Source organism: Neoarius graeffei, chromosome 16 (genome assembly GCF_027579695.1).
Source record: "Neoarius graeffei isolate fNeoGra1 chromosome 16, fNeoGra1.pri, whole genome shotgun sequence".
NCBI classification, from domain to species: domain Eukaryota; kingdom Metazoa; phylum Chordata; class Actinopteri; order Siluriformes; family Ariidae; genus Neoarius; species Neoarius graeffei.
In genome coordinates this window covers 40,446,124-40,467,362 of record NC_083584.1, presented here as the reverse complement: position 1 = coordinate 40,467,362, position 21,239 = coordinate 40,446,124, and the positions used below count along the sequence as shown (strand labels likewise).

General features: G+C 39.5%; 1 protein-coding gene across 1 annotated transcript; it reads right to left on the bottom strand.

Annotated features, from left to right (window-relative positions):
- Positions 1-1,666: 1,666 nt before the first annotated feature.
- On the bottom strand, positions 1,667-20,592 carry LOC132900231 (uncharacterized). Its single transcript, XM_060942251.1, has 4 exons — positions 20,410-20,592; positions 3,583-3,628; positions 2,963-3,239; positions 1,667-2,786 (listed from the first exon to the last, which is right to left on the bottom strand). Exons 1-4 carry the CDS (start codon positions 20,590-20,592, stop codon positions 1,667-1,669), a joined length of 1,626 nt encoding a protein of 541 aa, XP_060798234.1.
- Positions 20,593-21,239: the final 647 nt, after the last annotated feature.

Sequence of the window (21,239 nt, the reverse complement as noted above, 5' to 3'; positions counted from 1 at the left end):
GTAGGATGTAGATTTTATATTTTAATACTTTATTTTCTTCTATTTTCTAAGTTCTAGTCCAGCAGATTTTAGTCTGAAAGCCAAATTATCTGACCATGTCTAATTTTGAGTCATTTTAAAAGTCATTTTGTTCCAAAGTTGCTTGGAATCTTGTGCTCAATTTTAACTCTATTATGTAAGAATAGTTGTGTTGTTAATTACTAAATTTCTTATTAACTTATCATCAACATGGTATAAAAAATAGTCATTGCTGACATAATGTTTCATGAGTGTTATTATAGTACCTATATATGAGTACCAGTCAGTTGTAGCCAACTGGAACATCATTGCCCTTCATACTTTTTTCAACACGTGGAACTGACCTGTGCGTGCTACTGTTTTCTTGGGTAGAACTTTGAAGTGCTGATGACACGTTTTTGACATCTTTGGCGATGTTTTATAACATAAAAAGTCATTCCCGATGATCCATATATTAATTCACGAAGGCGCCTATTTTACAAGTTATGATAAAAAACGCGGCTATTTGGGCAAATTTGACGGGGCTGCAGCACCCAGGAGACGAACGTCAGCGAAAGAACCTTCCTCCTAACTTACCAGTTTGTTGTTGATGCGGCAGGTGTTCAGTTTATCATTATTAGTATTTTTATTATACATTATTATACATTATTATACATTATATATATATATATATATATATATATATATATATATATATATATATATATATATATATGGGTGATTCTACAGAAACGGTGCCCTTTTGGATTGAAGAGGGTGAGAGGAATTTTTTAACCAAAATGTGTTTTTTTAAATTTCATGTGATTTTGTCATTTGTCTACTGTACAAAAAACATAATTTCCCACCTTAACATGATATTTTAAGTAATATTTATGAGCTTTTATTAGACACAAGTCGATATTTAATTCAACCCCGTCACGGTTATTTTTTATTGCCATTACTGATTATTATAATAGGGTAGTGAGAAGGCACTAGCATGACTAAATAATTTAGCTGTCCCTTTATTTACTATAACATTTTGATACCAAACAAAACATAAGGGGAAACTGATATTCTATCACAATTCTGAAAAAAATGACAAGTATTCATTATTTTACTCTGTAAATTGCTCAAAATATGCAATAACGACATGTAATATGTACAAACTTTACATTGGTATGTTTATCACAATCTAATATACAAACCATATGTAACCTTAGAAGGTTTTCTGTTGAGAACATTTTTAAAAATTATAAATTGTGTCTCATAACAGGGTTGAATTGGTCATAACAGGGCTGACCTGTTGTAACAGGGTTGACTAAGCAAGGATTATATATCAAATTATATATGCTTTTTATCCATTATAAAAACATATAATCTGATCTAAAACCCCATGGTAGGGTCAATAGGGCATTCCTAGTGTTAGGCAGCTACTTAGAAAATTTACCAGTTAAAAAAGTCTTTGAGGGAATAGAAAATCGCTTGGTGAAGTGTAGGAGTAGGAGGAAACCTCTCAGAAGACATGGGTCCTGAAAAGCATTTCTGTACAATACTGTGCAAGTTGCCTTTTAATGTACCAAAAAATGAAATCATTAGTAAAAACGCAACAACTTTTTTGGTATTGAACATATTTTATATTTAAAATTCGTGGATCAGCAATTACATCATATTACATCATATGGACCTCTGCACCATACCTGCAGGTAAAATTCTCTGAAAAATCTATGTGAATGAGGCACTCGTCCATGGGCATGTGCCTCTTCAATTCACGACAGTGGGCGTACTGTTGTTTAATGTTAAACAGATACCTGCGGAATCTGTGAAGCAATGAATGAAACATTTCCACAAGATTTTCTTGGGATGTGTGCAGGTTCTCTTTAACAGTAATCTTCACAGTTTTTTCATCTTCATTTTTTTTGTTTTTTTCTTTCATAATCCATTGTGGACAAACAACGTCTTCCTCTGGTTTGTAGGCGTCTGATATGGGAATAATTTCCTTCTTGCACTGCTCACACTCACCATACATGCAGTGCTTATTTGATGGACTGCAACAAATTTGATTGGCAAGTTCTTCCAGCTCTGATGTCTCAATAAGCTGTAGTTGTTTGAGCTTTTGGGCAACAAATGAAAGGTTCTCATGGAGCTTGCACATGCAAGTTTCACGATCTGCAAGAGAGGGCTTAACAACCCAGAAAGGCCGGAGACGGCAAAACATTGAATAAGACAATCTCCCTGGGTTTTCTGACATGAATTTTTGGTGGAGATTCTTCATTGTGTCAACCATGAACCTCTTTTGCATCTTTGTTTTATTTTTTGTTGAGGTTTGGTTCTTGCCAGTGGTTATTCTACTGACATCATCACGTGTGAAGAACTCCTTCACTTTCTTCTTCATGTCATCAAATGCTGTGATCTTCTTGCGTTTGAATTTCAATATTTCACAGTTGGCTAGGCTTCGGCGTTTCTTTGAAAATCCCAATGCGCACTCTGACTTTTTCAGCATTCTGTATTTTCTCATGATCCCACTGACCACTACGCCTGATATTAACTGCCTCTGTTTTTCGGTCTTTGCTTGTTTGTAAGTCTCCTGTATTTGAAGTTTGAGTGCTTCATGATAATGTAAAGTTTTCTTGACAGGGGATCTTGGCAAGTCATTCTTTACACGTTGTAGCCTTTTTTTGTATTTCTCTTTCTGTTGTCTCTCTTGTTGTAGTAATTGCTCTAGTTCTGCTATCTTCTTTTTCATCTTCTCTTTTGATTTCCTTGTTTTTTTCTTTCCCTGCACAGATTGTCTGAAACAGAAAATGAATTACTACTATTAGTTCTGACAACCATATAGAAGTGAATAAGTGTTGCAGAATGGTATTATGAGTTCATATTTAAGTAAATATGTCTTATTCAAAGGTTTAATAATTGATGTTTACATACACTGTGTTGTGACTCCACACATTACAAGTATTTGTCTAACCTTGTAGCCTGGTGTGACATGGGCACATGATTTTCTGTTTCAGGTACAGGAGGGGTGGGCCCAAGGGCAAGCTGCTCCCTGTTCTTCTGTCTCCTCTTAGCCTGGCGCCACATCTTTCTCCTTGTCCTCTGACCTCTCTCACTCAGCTCCTTGATTCCTTTCTTTTTTCCTGCCTCAACATCTCTCCTCCATCTCTGCCTCTCATGCCTCAGATATTTTTCCCTTTTCTCTGGGTCAGCGTCTCTTCTGGCCCTGTACTCCCTCTGCCTTTCTGCAGCTGTTTTTGCCGTCATTAAATATAAACAACTAATATAAACAACTATTCAACCCTGTAACAGTCATTCAACCCCATAACAGAATGTGTGACGGGGTTGAATGTGATGGGGTTGAAGATTTTATGCTAATCTGTTGTTAACTGTTCATGCTAAATGCTAGGACTGTGGCACATGGCGTGATTCAGTTTAGATCTTCTTCTAATTCATAAATATATAATCATTTCTCGATAAAAAACTTCTCTACTATGACTTTTTCACTCAACAGTGTTGAGTACTTATGCTTGACGGAACCTATATGTTTATAAAAGTCTTACAATATTTCAAGAAATGAGAGTTAACACTTACCACTGGTTGCACCATGCTGTTCTGGAGACTCTGCTAAATCTACTTCCTTAAATGATGTCACAGCGTCAAACCATTTATGTATACAAATAGGGGGCGGAGGCGGTTGCGTGACGGAGTTGAATTATACATAGGGACAAAGGAAAATGCCTAAATTTCTTCTAAAATATAATTACTTTTCCCCAAAAAACACATTGTATGTGAAACTGGAGTAGCAGTGATGCATTTAACAAAAAATAAATAAAAAAAATTAAAGAATGTAAACATAAAATTGGCCACATTGTTACTGTAATTGGTGATGGGGACATGCAGAATTGCTGTGCTCCTCACATATTAAAACTAATAAAAATGAAAATAATAGTTATTATGTCCTTCTTTTCAGTTCAATATACTAAAAACACCCAATATTTTGAAATAGTGCAGTTTAAATGTAATTTTGTCAATGTTCTGAAGAAATATATCAGCATTTTATCTTGGGACACTGAGTCTTCTGAAAGGGCACCGAATTCATAGAATCATTCATATATATATATATATATATATATATATATATATAGTTATTATGCCTTTGCGTTGTGTTGCCGGCTTTTGCTCCAAAACCCACAAGGATGGGGTAAGTTTATTCAAGTTTCCCAGAGATCCCGAGCTGCATGCGAAGTGGGTGAAGCAAGTCAGGTGCACTCGTGACAAGTGGGAGCCCTCACCAACATCCATCCTGTGCTCTGAACACTTCGATTTGGATTGTTTTGACACCCTTCCCAGCTTAAAAGAATCTCTTGGGTGTGCAGTTCAGCACAAACGTGTGTTCCTACCATCAGCAGTGCCTACAGTATTCCAGAGGGGGTCTACTAGTAGCTATGCCGGATCCAGCAGTCGCCTGGGACAAGGCGACTCCTCCAAAGACAGTCCTCCTGTCAGAACATGTGTTGAGAAACGACATAAGATAAAGGCACGTAGAGCTATAGAGTGCTCCGACATGATGCTAAAAATAGTAACACTGCGGTCTGCGCGGCCATCTTGGAAGTGACTCGCTCCAGAGCGCTCATAGAGTACACATCATAGAGTACACATTCATGATAATCATAAATGTAATCATAAAGTCAGCGTGATATCAGTCATGTATTTGCTTGTGAAAGCTTGCGGCTTTCATGTAACTGCCGCCTAGCAACAAGAGGCAAAGGGTAAAGAGGGTAGACTATCACAGATTCTATTCGGAAGAGATCAATACATGATTGCTTAAAAATTAAGTATTTTAACAATTTGCATCTGTTTTGTGATTATCGTGACACTTGTGTGTTATATAGAACTGTATGTCTTATCAGCACATCGAGGATCTTCCACCGGAGGCTTTAGCAAGTACTCGTAGCAACACTACACTTTACCCTTTGCCATGCGTTGTTAGGGAACGGTAGCAAGTACCCCGATGACCGACTTCAAGAATATGTAGAAAAAATTTAGAAATTATACTTTCCAAAAGTCATTTGAGCTTAGTGTATTGCATTTCCATTTATATTGTAGGTTCTTGCTGATGTTTTTGCGGAGTATGACGCAGCTGCTGAATCAGAAGCTGCAGAGTTTGTATGTACTAGTTGTGAACATTCACATTATAATCAATCTCATTTATTTAAAATCAGATAAAATCATGCCATCATGATCACTGCTTAAAGCACCAGTATTTGGTTGTTCTTTTGTTCAGAGGAAGAGCTAGCATGAGAGAGTTCACCGGCGTTTTCATGTGCCATTTCCATTGAGTAGAACAGCCAGTGAACTGCAGCGTGTTCTTCCGCTGATGTCACAACATGGCCGCGAGCCACGGACCCAGTTTTCTTGCGCTGTGCAATTAAAAGTTGGATATTCGTGTAACAACAGCTTCTTTTCACCTAATTATAACAGAAATCTAACATGTTTGCCATGTTGTATAGTTTATTTAAGAAATTGCATAGAGTCATGTTCGTGTCATCAGCACTTTAAGCATGTTTTTCTTGAATCTTCAGACATTTTCTTATAAATTATATTCAATTTGTAGTGTAATTGGCAACTAATGTCTAGTGTAATTTTTAGCCTTTGAAGATCACAAAAATGTGCCTGGAAACAGTTGAGAAGCCACCTCCAGGCAGCTACAGCGCTTCAGTTTTCAGGGCCCTAAAGCGGGCCCCGGACCCCCGGCCGCATTGTTCTGGGCCTTTGGCCCATCGTTCAAACAGGCTGAAATTTGGGCAGACGACATTTCAGACTTGTCTGTCCTGTGACAGTCTGCTTAAAATTCCTTATTTCTCACTGTGTGTGTGTGTATATTTTTTTTATATATATATATATATATATATATATATATATATATATATATATATATATATATATATATAAAATATGAGGGGCGGCACGGTGGTGTAGTGGTTAGCGCTGTCGCCTCACAGCAAGAAGGTCCGGGTTCGAGCCCCGTGGCCGGCGAGGGCCTTTCTGTGCGGAGTTTGCATGTTCTCCCCGTGTCCGTGTGGGTTTCCTCCGGGTGCTCTGGTTTCCCCCACAGTCCAAAGACATGCAGGTTAGGTTAACTGGTGACTCTAAATTGACCGTAGGTGTGAATGTGAGTGTGAATGGTTGTCTGTGTCTATGTGTCAGCCCTGTGATGACCTGGCGACTTGTCCAGGGTGTACCCCGCCTTTCGCCCGTAGTCAGCTGGGATAGGCTCCAGCTTGCCTGCGACCCTGTAGAACAGGATAAAGCGGCTAGAGATAATGAGATGAGAAAATATGAGGGCCAATGTGTCTCTTATTCATAATTTTGACAAAGATTGGAAAGGAAATAGTTCTGAAAAAATCTATTTTGCCATGAACCTTTCTGTCTCAGGCATAACTTGAATGTAGTATTTGGTATTATAACAGAAATGTCAAGAAAATGAGCAATGATTTGCCAAGCTATCCAGCAGTTAGAGCTGAGATGTGAGGAAGAGAGAGTGTGTGTGTGTGTGTGTGTGTGTGTGTGTGTGTGTGTGTGTGTGTGTGTGTGTGTGTGTGTAATACTTGTCCTACAATTGAGAGGATTCATTGAGGTTTTCATTATTAATATATTAATACACTATTTGGCCATTTTTGTTGTTTTTGACAAGCGCCTCTTTTTTTCATGACAGTGCAAGTGTAATTTGCTGGTTAACTCCGGTGTCTACAGTGACATGGGTGGAACAACACAATAGGGGTTGTGGCATTCAAAAACACTCTGGAGTGGCAGGAAGCACATGTCCCAGAACACTCTCATGTTGTCAGGCTCTCTCTTTTAGTTATGCTTTCATAGATCTCCTGGAGGTCCCCACTTGCACAGTGATCACATCCTTTGTCTTTGCACCTTCTTATCATACTTAACAACCAGTTTCCTGTTTGAGGTCTCCTCTCACTGCTATGGATAATTTCACTTGCATATCATAGATACTTTCAAATCAAATCAAATCAAGTTTATTTGTACAGCGCTTTTAACAATAAACATTGTCGCAAAGCAGCTTTACAGAATTTGAATGACTTAAAACATGAGCTAATTTTATCCCTAATCTATCCCCAATGAGCAAGCCTGTGGCGACGGTGGCAAGGAAAAACTCCCTCAGACGACATGAGGAAGAAACCTCGAGAGGAACCAGACTCAAAAGGGAACCCATCCTCATTTGGGCAACAACAGACAGCCTGACTATAATATTAACAGTTTTAACAGGTATAACCCTCAACTGTCCTCATGGGGCTGTCCTTCACAGGAGTGGGGCGATAAAACTCCGACCAGACACAGGGCACCAGGATGGACCAAGCAGGTCTGAGGGGCAGAAGAGGCCAGCATCTCAATCCCAGGATCAACATGTAACCCAGAGGGACAGATGGGGGGGGGGGGGGGGGGGGGAGAGAGAGAGAGAAAGAAAACACGTTGTTAGGTATGCCCTAAAAATGACAAGTATTAAATCTGTGTGGTAGGCTCGCAGAGACGAGAGTCTTTACATCAGGCATAACACACAATGGCATGTTAATATGGTAAAAAATATATCATGACCTGCTCTGGTTGGATGCTTGATTGGGTGATGGGAGCACACTCCTCAGCAATGATGAGATGCAGATGGGACCCTTAGGCCTGGCCAAGACAATTCAGTTACATTTCACCGGGTCTGGGACATGCGACAGAATGTCTGACGGCCGATTCCCTGCAGGCTATGATAGCCAGTCGAGGTCCCCACCGTCTCCACCAAAAGATTTCCTGTTGACTCCATGTAACTCAGAGGGACAGATTTGGGGTGGGGGGGAGAGAAAGAAAACACAGGTGGTTAGGTATGCCCAATGTCACCTGAATAAGTAGGAACAGTATACATATTGCACCGAGTACAAGCAGGGACTCCGGCAACTAACTATAACTAAAAGGAGAGAGCCAGAAGGTAACACAGGCATGAGGGAGCCCCGGGACATAAAGCAGCAGCCACTACACCATCAACAAACTCGAGTGAGCAAGCGAGTGGGGACTGACAGCATCCATACATCCCAGTTTACCAAAACACTCTATGTCTGAGGACCCTCCAGATCTACTCCTTTACCTCATAAACACCATTAACAAAAGGCTTGACTAAACAGATATGTTTTCAGCCTAGACTTAAACACTGACACTGTGTCTGATTCCCAAACACTATTTGGAAGGCTGTTCCATAACTGTGGGGCTTTGTAAGAAAAGGCTCTGCCCCCTGATGTAGCCTTCACTATACGAGGTACCAGCAGATAGCCTGCACCTTTTGATCTAAGTAGGCGTGGCGGGTCATAGAGGAGCAGAAGTTCACTCAGGTACTGTGGTGCGAGACCATTTAGTGCTTTAAAGGTCAATAGTAGTATTTTATAATCAATACGAAATTTGATTGGGAGCCAATGCAGTGTGGATAAGACAGGCGTGATGTGGTCATATTTTCTAGTTCTAGTAAGGACTCTTGCTGCGGCATTTTGAACTAACTGGAGCTTGTTTATGCACTTATTGGAACATCCAGACAGTAAGGCATTACAATAATCCAACCTGGAGGTAACGAAAGCATGGACTAGTTTTTCTGCATCATGCAATGACATTAAATTTCTTATCTTTGCAATATTTCTGAGATGAAAGAAAGCTATCCGGGTGATGTTATCAATGTGAGTTTCGAATGAAAGACTGGGGTCAATAATCACTCCGAGGTCTTTTACTGCTGCACGTGAAGAAACAGAAAGGCCATCCAGAGTTACTGTGTAATCAGAAAACTTACTTCTAGCTGTATGTGGTCCTAGCACAAGTACTTCAGTCTTGTCAGAGTTAAGCAGAAGGAAATTTATAAGCATCCAGTGTCTAATGTCCTTAACACATTCCTCAATTCTATTAAGCTGGTGTCTCTCATCAGGTTTTGCAGAGACATACAACTGTGTGTCATCAGCATAACAGTGGAAACTAATACAATGTTTACGAATAATATCGCCCAGAGGTAACATATATAGAGAAAAAAGCAGTGGACCCAAGACAGAACCTTGTGGAACACCAAACTTTACCTCGGTACGTCTAGAAATATCACCATTTATATCAATATACTGATAACGATCAGTTAGATAAGACCTGAGCCAGGAGAGGGCCATTCCCTTAACTCCCACAACATTTTCTAGTCTATCCAGAAGAATGGAATGATCAATGGTATCAAATGCTGCACTAAGGTCAAGCAACACAAGTAGCGAGACACAGCCCTGATCAGACGCCAACAGTAGGTCGTTTACTACTTTAACCAGTGCTGTCTCTGTGCTATGATGAGGTCTAAATCCTGACTGATACATTTCATGGATGTTATTCCTATGTAAATATGAGCATAACTGCTGTGCCACAGCTTTTTCAAGGATCTTGGAGATAAAGGGGAGGTTTGATATTGGCCGATAATTGGACAGCTGACAGGGATCAAGGTCAGTTTTTTTAATCAGGGGTTTGATAACTGCTAGTTTAAAGGATTTGGGTACATAGCCAATCATAAGAGAAGAATTTATTATTTTTAGAAGCGGTTCAATTACTCCAGGCATTATCTGTTTGAATAGATGTGTCGGTAAGGGATCTAGTACGCAAGTTGAGGCTTTTGATGTAGAGATTAATGAAAGTAATTCAGTTTCTTTTAGGGGAATAAAACATTCTAACTGATGATCTGATACAGTTATATTGTTAACTACAAGGTCACTTTCACTGTCTAACCTTAAATTAGTAGTTTGAATTTTTTGTCGGATATTCTCAATTTTGTCATTAAAAAAATTCATGAAGTCGTTGCTACTACATACTGCAGGTGTGCATGTGTTGATAGTGGACTTATTCCTGGTTAATTTTGCTACAGTATTAAATAGGAATCTAGGATTATTTTTGTTATCTTCTATTAGGGAGGAGAAATATGTTGATCTCGCAGCACTAAGAGCTTTTCTATACTTCAGGAAGCTCTCCTTCCAAGCTAATTTGAACACTACCAATTTTGTTTGACGCCATTTACGTTCCAATTTTCGAGTGGTCTGTTTTAATGTGCGAGTGTCATCATTATACCAGGGTGCTAATTTTTTGTCTCTGACCATTTTCCTTTTTAGAGGAGCTACATTATCTAAAGTATGGCGGAATGTTGACTCTAAGCATTCAGTTGCCTGATCAAGTTCTGCAGGGGCTGACAGTGACCCAATCAAAGTTGACAGCTCTGGGAGATCATTTATAAAGCTCTGTGCAGTAGTTGACGTGAAAGTACGTTTAATACAGTAGCGTGGTGAGGTGCATATATTATTACTCAGACATGTTTTGAATGAGATGAGACAATGATCTGAGATAACTTCAGACTGTGGAAGTATGACTATATTGTCTACGTTTAATCTGAATGTTAGTATTAGATCAAGGGTGTGACCACCATTATGGGTCGGTCCTATGACATTCTGCTTAATCCCGACTGAATCTAAGATGGACACAAACGCTGTTTTTAAAGGGTCTTCTGGGTTATCGAAGTGAATATTAAAATCTCCGACAACTAATGCTTTGTCTAAGGAAATAACCAAATCTGAGATAAAACCTGCAAATTCAGAAAGAAACTCAGAATATGGCCCCGGGGGCCTGTAAATAATAAGCAATGGAATTAACTGGGTAGACTTATTTTTCGAGGCTACATACATTATATGAGTATGAAGAACTTCAAATGTATTAAATTTATAACCAGGTTTGTGTGTTACACCTAGATAATCGTTATAAATAACCGCGACGCCTCTTCCTCTGCCAGTTAGACGAGGCTGGTGTATATAACTGTATCCAGGAGGACTCGCTTCATTTAATGCTATATATTCATTTGGCTTAATCCATGTTTCTGTTAAACACAGTACATTAAACTCCTGATCAGTAATGAGTTCATTAACCATTAGCGCTTTAGATGTAAGAGATCTAATATTTAATAGCCCCACCTTTAGATCAAAGGTGCTGGCAGCAGCTGTACAGTCAGTATGATCTAATTTTATATTGATTAGGTTACTGGAACAAACTCTCTGAAAATTTCTACCTTTTTGTTGAGCTCGGGGAACAGACACAGTCTCGATGTAGTGGGCCCTGAGTGACGACTCTGTGCAGCTAGCAGACAGTCGGTTTAGCCTGTTCGTCTGCTCCCTGGCCTTGGCTCTGGATTGTCAGAAATTAACTAGGCCTGTTCTGAGACTATGACCTATGCTGCAGGAAATGAGAGCAGCACCTTCCCGAGTGGGATGGATACTGTCCCGCCCTAACAGGCCAGCAGTGCCCTCAAAATTAGCCCAATTATCTATAAAGCCCACACTGTTTTCAGAGCACCACCTGGACAGCCAGCAGTTCAGCGACCATAACCTGCTGTAAGCTACATCGCCACGCCGCATTGGGATGGGGCCAGAGCATACTACAGCATCGGACATCGCCTTCGCTAATTTAAACACCTCTATAAAGTTACTCTTAGTAACCTCAGACTGACGAAGGCGTATATCATTAGCTCCTGCATGGATAACTATCTTTGAGAACCTGTGCTTGCCTAGGACCCTAAGATTACCTGCTATGTCCGGCGCCCTGGCTCCCGGTATACACCTGACTAAAGCTGCTGGTGCCCCTAAAGGCTGAGCTAATTTCACGTGCCGTATGATAGAGTCCCCTATAACCAGAGCTCTTTCAGGTTTCTCAGTGGGTGCATCACTAAGGAGAGCAAACCTGTTCGGCACGTGACGCGGAGAGGAGTGGTGCTCCCGTGGGCGAGCCTCAGCGGTAGCTTTGGCTCTACACTTATGCCGCCGAGCCGTCACCCATTCGCCCCGCTGTAAGGGCTCTAATGCCGGAGTTGGGGGATTGCTAACTCCACCTAGGGCGTCCAGACTTTCCCTAACAGAAACTACACTGTTCTCATGCTCACTAACCTGCTCTAAAGCCTGGACACGCGCTTCTAGCACTGTAACCTTCTCCGTCAGAGAGCTAACTAATCTGCACTTATCACAAGTAAAGCTAATAGAGCTATCGCTAGTGACGGAGGAAGAATGACTAAACATCCTGCACTCAGCACACTGAACAGGCTGAAGGTGTGCCATGATGAAAAGATTCACGTACCTTAAATGAAGATCTGTTGATATTAAAGCAGATCAGATGGCCTCCGCTTGTGGACTTTACACAGGAGGAGAGAAAAAGAAAGCTTCCGGTCTCGGCGTTCTTCCGAAAAAAGAAAGAGAAAAAAAACGGGAAAAAAAAACGGAAAAAGGAAAGCGAAAGTGAAAAGTACAAAAATGAAAGGTATAATAAAAATGAAGAGGATACTGGAAATTTATCTATAGAAAAAAAGTTAAAAAAGGATTAGTAATTAACGCCGGCACTCGCGGGAAAAAGGACTCGGCGCGAACAACTCACTTGTTAAGAACTGCTGCTGTGATTATAAAGACTCCTATTCATGATGGATAGTTTCAGAGTGGAAAATTTACATTCAATGTACCTATATGGACTGACTGAAATGTCATGGTATTAATTCCACAACACAGTAAATCATTTTGTGTATATATAGAGTTTGTGGATATGCTTACAGTTTCAAAAAATAAGTCTCTAAACTATTACCACATCAGAATTAACACGTAAAATTTTGAATTGTTATTTGTCCCCATGTGTCTTTGTATTGTGTTTAGGTCAAGATGTGATCTACTTTAAACTTGACTATGCAAAAAAAAAAAATCTAGAGATCCCCACAAGGACAATTCGTGTGAGTAAATGTTTTAAAATGTTGCTGGATGTGCAGCAGTATGTGTGGCATGTAGGCCTGGGGTCTGAATGCTGATGTTTGTAGTTACAGTATGAACTCCTCATGCATGTACCGGTATGTACATTACCACCTGCTAACACTGACACAAGGCTAACGTTGTGGTTTCCTGACAGCTTTAAAAGCCCTATCCATTTCTTACAACCCATGTTTGTAGATACTGATTATTTATATCACCCCACTTGAACATATATACAGACTACTTTACAATCCTGAATAATACTAACTAAATAAAATAGACTGGATCATTTTACCCATAAAAATAAGAACAGACAACTCAGTTGATGGCTATTAATTTCTCTCCAAAAGCATCTATGAAGCTTTTTTGGTGAGTGTGTGTGTGTGTGTGTGTGTGTGTGTGTGTGTGTGTGTGTGTGTGTGTGTGTGTGTGTGTGTGTCGCGAAACCGATGAGCTTACATTTTACAACAGCATTTTAAAAAATGTCACCAACTGTTCAGCATGCCATAAAATGGTCCTGCTACCGTATGTATTTTACATGCTTGGTATTTCAAACCTCACATAAATGATTTTTTTTTTTTTTAATGAAATAGCCAGTTTTGATGTAGTGGCCAATATGAATATTGATCGGATGCTAATAATCATCTATCAATCAATATCCCATTATCTATCTATCTATCTATCTATCTATCTATCTATCTATCTATCTATCTATCTATCTATCTATCTATCTCTTTTGCATGACCTTACTTTAAGTCTGCTCTCAAAAGAGCTGAATCTAAAACTTATCTAAACACACAATAGCTCTTCAGACAATGCAAAAGATTTTGCATTATAGTGTGAAATAGTTTTTTGAGCTCTGTAAAGCAACTTGTCCAGAAAACTTGTCTCGTATGGGCAGTAACCCAGAAGCATTCAGTTCACACAGTGAGATTTTGGTGTTGAAAATATTAAATATAGTTCGGATAATATTTAAAACAGAGGCCTAGAATGTACAATATATCATGAATGTTTTATTTTCTAAAGTTTGTATGTTTTATAATGTTTTTATAATGGTGTACTCGTTATCTACAGTATATCTTGTATTAAACATCTGATCATCATCTTTTTGATCTCTGAATTGGTTTGATATTTTTATATTTGACCCAGTGCATATTTTGAACTGATGCATGTTTTTAGCATTTATCATTTTTGAATATCCAACAAAAATATCAATGTAAAATGTAGTAACAGAGACATAAAACATTTGCTGTAAGTTTTATTAACTAGCTGCTTATTTCTAAATCTGTTATACCTGAAAGACAGGAGTGGATTTAAATGGATATTGCTGCAGCATGTCTATCTACAACTCCTGTATTTGTTCAACTCCTTTTTATATTTGTGGTGTTTACACCCCTTGTATCGTTGGTCACTAAAACAAAACCAAGAATACTGTATTTAAGGTTGCAATCTTATGTGTCAAGATTATGAAACAAGCCCCTAAGTGTCCAGTTTGTTAAATTATACTTTGTTATGCTTGATTGCAATAGACCTAATGAACTCTAATATAGAAAAGTGATCTGATACAGAAACGTATGATTTAAATCAATGAAAAAATGCCATTTATTTGTAGTTGTGCCTGTATTCACAGTAGAAAAGTACAAGTATTGCAATATTACATTTAAACAGATCAGAGCAACTCCTGGATATTTCAATGAACATTACTTTTTATTACTGAAATAAAACTACATTTGAAAGATGAATTTATGCTACACTACTAGTCTAGCAGGGTTGAGGGTGATAAAACTAAATATAAATGAGAAGGGCATTCGGTGGAGCGCATACCTTTGCTAAGCCACATATTTGGATTTGCATTAAAATGTAATCAATTGTTCCTTGACCCATGGGCCATCTTTCCTCAAAATTTCATCAAAATTCATTCACTACTTTTTGAGTTACGTGAAGAAAAGACAAACAAACAAAGGTGAAAAGATAATCTCTTCCAACAAAGTTGACAGGGGTAATAAAATGTTCAAAGTGTTGAATAAATTTTAAAGACATCTGAATGTAGACTTTTTAGCTATTCTCTTTAACTACTTTCTTATAACGTACATAGTTTTGAATGTTAGTCTGACGAAACAAGAAATAAGCAAACTATTTCTTATAGATTTTTTAAAAGGTGCAAAATGAGTGGAACTGTTTTTGAAACAAGTAAAATGAAAGCTGAATCTAATCAGTGTGCGAGAGTTCAGTGTAAGTACTTTTGTTAGGACATTCAGTAATAAGCTTGTAGCAGGACGCTAACCATTAGCTTAAAATCTAAGCAGACAGAAAAGACTATAATCTCTCATCTCATCTCATTATCTCTAGCCGCTTTATCCTGTTCTACAGGGTCGCAGGCAAGCTGGAGCCTATCCCAGCTGACTACGGGTGAAAGGCGGGGTACACCCTGGACAAGTCGCCAGGTCATCACAGGGCCGACACATAGACACAGACAATCATTCACACTCACATTCACACCTACGGTCAATTTAGAGTCACCAGTTAACCTAACCTGCATCTCTTTGGACTGTGGGGGAAACTGGAGGAAACCCACGCTGACACGGGGAGAACATGCAAACTCCGCACAGAAAGGCCCTTGCCGGCCACGGGGCTCAAACCCAGACCTTCTTGCTGTGAGGCGACAGCGCTAACCACTACACCACCATGCCGCCCAAGACTATAATCATTAAAAAAAAGGTTAAATCATGTCACATAAAATATTAAAACCCCAGAAAACGCTCTGATATACTGTAGTTTGCTCTGTAATGACATATCTTGTGTATTATTATTTTTTTAAATTGTGTTGCTTTGTCTTCTTTAAAGTCTTTGCACATGTTTTTCATATGCTTTGTGCACTTTAGGTCCTTTGTGCCGTGCTCCTATATTGTACTGTGCTGAATCACAGTCCTGAACAAATGACATTTCATTCCCCTGTACTCAAGTATATGACTGGAATGATAATAAAGGTATCCTTGACTTAATGTGAGGAAAACATAAAAGCAAACCTTGAAAAAAGCCCAGAGTAATCAAAAGCAGTGGGTAAATGTATACCATGTCAAGAGAACCTTTTTTAGTGAAAGTTCAGCTGGAATATACACCCGTCAGTCATAACATTAAAAACACTGACAGGTGAAGTGAATAACATTGATTTTCTTGTTACAGTGGCACCTGTCAAGGGGTGGGATATATTTGGCACTAAATGAACAGTCAGTTCTTGAAGTTGATGTGTTGGAAGCAGGAAAAATGAACGTAAGGATCTGAGTGGCTTTGACAAGGTCCAAATTTTAATGACTAGATGACGGAGTCATACCATCTCCAAAACAGCAGGTTTTGTGGGGTGTTCCTGGTATGTACTGGTCAGTACCTATCAAAAGTGGCCCAAGGAAGGACAACCGGTGGACCGGCAACAAGGTCATGGGTGCCCAAGGCTAGCCCACCTGAAATTATCCCACAGAAAAGTTACTATAGCACAAATTGCAGAAAAAGTTAATGTTGGATGTGATAGAAAGGTAGTAGAACACAGTGCATCACAGCTCGCTGTGTATGGGGCTGCATAGCCTCAGGCTGGTCAGAGTGCCCATGCTGACCCCTATCCATCACCAAAAGTGCCTACAGTGTACACATGAGCATCAGAACTGGACCATGGAGCAATGGAAGAAGATTGCCTGGACTGATCAATCACATTTTCTTTTACATCGTGTGTATGTGTTGCTTACCTGAGGAAGAGATGTTGCCAGGATGCGCTGTGAGAAGAAGGCAAGCCAGCAGAAGCAGTGTGATGCTCTGGACAATGTTTTGCTGGGAAACCTTGGGTCCTGGAATTCATGTGCATGTTACTTTGATATATATATACCGTACCACCTACTTAGACCAACTACACCCCTTCATGGCAATGGTATTCCCTAATGGCAGTGGCCTCTTACAGCAGGATAATGCACCCTGCTACACTGCAAAAAAAGGTACCCTATGGGTACATGTGGCTACTGTTATAAATAAAATTGTTTTCTGATACCATGTCCATACAGTAAATATAGCATATATACATGTTATCGATTATACTCGCCTCATCTCTTGCAAGCATCACCAAGCTGTGAGCAGCATCAGGGCTTGTAGTATTTTGGTTACCAAGTTTGTTTATTGTGTTTTGTTCAAAATACAGTGCTGTGAACTAGATCTATTTTCAAAATAGAAAGAAAGCACTTGCTCATGAATTGTCTTAGAAGCATTCATTAGTACTAATGAGTACATTTTGTTTCACAAGTGTAATGTAAAGACTCTAAAATATAAATAAATAAATAAATAAATAAATGAAAGTGAATAGCAGAAGTTTGATATCGGCTTTTCAATATATCTGCAAAAAAGCTTTAATAAAAACTTACAAAACCTTTCATTTGACCTTTCAGAAGGACCAAACAAAAGCTGTGATAATCAAAAGATAAATCTTGTTAAAATAAACACCACTTGATATCGAATCAGTAGCCTTGGCGAACCCCGAGGTGAATTTCATTTATCTCTTTATCTGCCGATTATCTTCCGAAACTACGAAGTTATAACGAGGTTTCTCTTTTTTCGTTTCTGGTTCTGAAGTTTATCAAGAAGTGGAACAGGTAATCAAACTTGATCAGGATAAGTGCTGATTGGTTACGAAGTTTCGCTGTTACACTCATTCTTAAATTTTGACAACACGATGACATAGTGGCTTCACCACTCGTTCTTGTGTACCTTTGATAACACGAGATCAACTTTTCGTATCGCAAGATCACGATTCGCCGTTCTGGTGATTGTAATGCGCATGTGCAGTGCGCTATTGTTGCACTCATTCTTACAATAAGATGACATAGTGGCTACTGCCTCGCTTCACCTCTATGAGGCAGTAGCCACAAGTTGTTCAGAAATGGTTTGAGGAATATGACACATGGTTCAAGGTGTTGACTTCGCCTCCAAATTGAGTATCTGTGTGATGTGCTGGACAAAGAAGTCTGATCCATGGAGGCCCCCCTCAAACTTGCAGGACTTAAAGGATCTGCTGCGAAAGTCTTGATGTTTGATACCACAGCACCCCTTCAGAGGTCTTGTGGGGAGTCCAGGTCTTGACAGGTCCAAGCTGTTTTAGGAGTACAAAAGGAACCAACACAATACTAAGCAGGTGGTTTTAATGTAATTAGCATGTATTTTCGTTGTATAGCTGTACAGTGACGCAGCTGTTTGTCTTTTAATGGTACTTCAAAACTATTTCACATATACATTATATGCCATGGCACACTGCTATTTAATACTAGCTATGCTTCGTCATAGATATGTATTTGTTTATCCTTAATTAATCATCAAATGTCTTCATCTATGCTCCACATAATGCATCACCTTGTATTTATTACTAACAGTAATAAAATACACAGCCTGATGTAGTTTTTATTATTTTCTTTTTCCAGATATGTACAACCATAACCTTTATAGTAAAGGGCATATTCTGGACCAATTTCGTTTTTTTTTTTTAATGAAAGTATGTCCCTTTACACACTCATCCAGAAGGGTAATTTTACACGAGGCCATCTGTCTACAGCAGAAAAAAATAAAATAAAAATGCATCTGGAAAAATCCCAAGGGAGTCTGGAGCCAGAATCGTGACGTTATCTGCGGAAGCACAAGCAGGCTGCGCGAGCTTTGCACGGTTTCAGTGCACAGCCTGTGTAGACCAAGCGCTCCCATTTCTCTCTCATTGTCCGGTCTTTTGGAAAACAATGAGTACTAATCCCATCAAGATTTGTGTTGCTACACCCTCCTATGATACATCTGTTAACCATTTTAATAATTACGTGATAATGTTGAAGAAATTTGCAGAAAACCACCAGGTCGTTTTCTCATAAACAAACCAGCGCTGACGTAGGATTCAGAGGGAGGCGTCCCGCACGCGACGTCACGAAAATCAGTGTTTCCCGGGAAATCCAAATGCAAAGTTTTTTTCAGAGGCGGACCAATTTGCCTCAAATGGCTTGATTTCAACTGAATTTTTCTGGTATTGCGCAAGGTAAAAAAAATTGCAGAGAATGCAGAATGTTACAGATATTTGACCAAAGTTTAATATAATATAGGAAAATTACATTGATCTTGCTCCTGAATTTACCCGTGATATGCCCTTTAATGGCATTAGGTATTGGAGGATTGATATTTAGTTTCGGCAGCACAGTGGTGTAGTGGTTAGCACTGTTGCCTCACAGCAAGAAGGTTCTGGGTTTGAGCCTGGTGGCTGATGGGAGCCTTTCTGTGTGGAGTTTGCATGTTCTCTCCATGTCTGCGTGGGTTTCCTCCAGGTGCTCCGGTTTCCTCCACAGTCCAAAGACGTGCAGGTTAGGCTAACTGGTGGTTCTAAATTGACCGTAGGTGTGAATGGTTGTTTGTCTATGCGTCAGCCCTGCGATGACTTGGTGACTAGTCAGCTGGGATGGGGTCCAGCTTGCCCGCGACCCTGCACAGGAGAAGCAGTTACGGATAATGAATGGATGGATGGATGTTTAGTTTCTATTCAATATGCCTCTGTGTACTTAAGACCTATGTTTGAGCAAGGTGCTCTTTGATAAAAATGCCTCCTTCATGTCAGTTATTCATTTTCATTTATTCATTGGGAATATGTGGATTTTTTTTTTTTTAAGAAGTAGTATGCTGTTTGTAGTAGTGAGCACATGAGGGTCAAGGGCCCAACTCTGATTCTAAAGCAGTCCTAAGATTTGACCTCAACATTGTAGTCACAGAAATACTGAATGTACACTGCCTACATAGGGCTTAATTTAGGTGAGAAGACAGCGGCAGCAAGGGAAAGGGTATGTATTAACATGTCTACCGAGTTACAGAGCGCGTGTGTGTGTTTCTGCATTAGTTAATTTCTAATATCACTAATACTAGAAACTGCCACTGGTGACAAGCAATTATATGAACTCACACAATGATGTTGCTAATGTTAACCATTTATGTAATTCATAATGTAATTTAATGGGAATTATAAATCAAACCCTCTGTAGTACCTTGTTCCCTCTAGGCAACATGAACAATTTTGGCTTGCTGCAACAACAACAAAAATAAAGCAACCAACTTAATGAGTCCCTTCTTCATCAAGCCTAGAGGAACCAATACAAATATTGGTTATGTAATCCACTAGTAGCTGATGCCAATCTTCTTTCAGCAGATATGCACATGTGCTGTTATGCCATATTTTCTGTCGCAAGCCATTTCCGTAAATGGCTGTGTGATGTGCGCAGCACCGCAAAAAGAGAGCCGAGTGCGTAAGTCTCTCCTGCCAGTACATAGCCTCTCCACAGCAAGTCCTATGCAGTGCCTCCACGTGGCTACAGAAGGAAACTGGGCACCGCAAGGCCCCAGGCTAAACTGCAGGGAGCTCGGAGGAGGTCTGACCCCCAGACTTGCGGCATGCATGGCCCATCGGCATGTGGACATGCCCTGATGCCCATGAACCAGACCCCCAGCTATGGGCAAATAGCTCAGGCAGATGGAGCTTGACAGCCTTGAAAGGCAGTCCACCTAGGGGAAGGTAACCCTGAAATCAAACCTCTTTTCTCTTTCTCCTTACCTCCTCCCAGCCATGGGTAAATGGCTGCAGTCCAGCCATGGCCAAGACGTTATGCCTTGCATCGCTCTTGGCGTAAGCGGCTGGACCGAGGGTGGGCTCATGGAGCTTGGGCAACCCACGCCCTCCAAATACTCCTATCTCGTTTGTCCTCTTCTCTTCTCCTTTCTTCTCTTCTGTTCTCATCTCTGCCCAGGAATCAGGACTCTGTTGCAAAAATTGACCCTTTAATCATTGCAGTCATTTTTTATTAAGATTAAAAAAATGTTCCATGTTTATGTGGGAAGTCAAGATGTACTTTGAAGAAAATTTTCCCAGAAGTATATAAATGTGTTAATATTACCAACTTTTGCATGTTGTCTTGGAGAAACGACATATAATGGAATCACACAAGGCCAAAGCAAAAGTATGATGTAGTTATATCAGTATCGCATTTGCAAGGAATGTTGTTGGAATAATCTAAATGTGTTTGTATTATGTTGATGACCTAACCATTATTTAAATTTTAAATGGTTTTTTTTTAGAAATTGTTTGAACTATGCAATGTATAATTATGCACAAATGCTTTTTTGTTCGACTGAACTTGCAGAGGTAGTGGCATTTAGTGATGAAGATGAGCAACCTCTCATGTAGAAAGGTAGAGTGAGGATGATGACAAAGGTGAAAATGAAATTACAGTGACTGTCAAATCTACAGGAGAAAGTGAGAATGAAGATGACAACGAGGGCCGCAGAGTGGCACGCATGATTAAAATAGATTGATTGAACAATGCGTTTGTACAACTGTATAAAAATGTAGTCATTTACATTTTACATATACATTTTACTTTTGAT